The 686-nt window shown below is 38.2% G+C and overlaps 1 protein-coding gene across 5 annotated transcripts in view; it reads left to right on the top strand.

Annotated features, from left to right (window-relative positions):
• The window catches only part of SMARCA1 (SNF2 related chromatin remodeling ATPase 1), a 107,844-nt gene that overhangs the window by 46,370 nt on the left and 60,788 nt on the right, over window positions 1-686 (top strand). For all 5 annotated transcript variants that reach the window (XM_006165846.3, XM_006165845.3, XM_006165848.3 and 2 more), the window contains exon 15: window positions 568-685. In XM_006165846.3, the coding sequence (XP_006165908.1) occupies window positions 568-685 (118 nt within the window). The remainder of the gene's footprint in view (window positions 1-567; window position 686) is intronic.

The raw sequence follows: 686 nt of genomic DNA, 5'->3' as shown, positions 1-686 counted from the left end.
TCTCTCAGTCTCACCCTCTGTCTCTCTCTGGTCAAACTAAATAATAATAATAATAATAATAAATGAATGAATAAATAAAATAAAATAAATAATAAAAAAGTATAATCATTGTACTGGTACTCCACTTGAACAATTCTTTAGTCACACCACGCATCCAGTTATTATTTACATTTTCAATTATTTCATAGTTATACATTTTTTTTCCTTTCCCACAGGACACGTGTGCTTGCCTGAGACAGAAAGAGAAAGACAGAGACAGTGAGAGGGAAATTGAAAAATCACTCCCCAGGGGAGATGGCCACACCACTATCCCATCTCCTCCATTCTTCTCCTGGGATCTTGAGCACGTGTGCACACTCACCTGGCATGAATTTTAAGTTACTGGATCTGGAACTCAAACCATGGTTGGCTATGTGGGAGCATCCAGCGCCTTAAACACCATGCCACCAGCTGGCCCCACAGACTATTATTTCATGTCAAAACCTGACTTTTCAAAAGCTAGAGAATCCACAGGTTGTTACCACTAATTTGGTGATAATTTTCTCATTTCACCATATTCAACTTTAGACTGCAGAGATGAATGAACGCTTGCAGAAAATGGGAGAGTCTTCTCTAAGAAATTTTCGCATGGACACTGAGCAAAGCTTGTACAAATTTGAAGGAGAAGATTATAGAGAAAAACAGAA

Source organism: Tupaia chinensis, unplaced genomic scaffold (assembly GCF_000334495.1).
Source record: "Tupaia chinensis unplaced genomic scaffold, TupChi_1.0 Scaffold144058_1, whole genome shotgun sequence".
Classification (NCBI taxonomy): domain Eukaryota; kingdom Metazoa; phylum Chordata; class Mammalia; order Scandentia; family Tupaiidae; genus Tupaia; species Tupaia belangeri.
The sequence above is the reverse complement of the archived record's forward strand: the minus strand, read 5'-3'. Positions and strand labels throughout refer to the sequence as shown.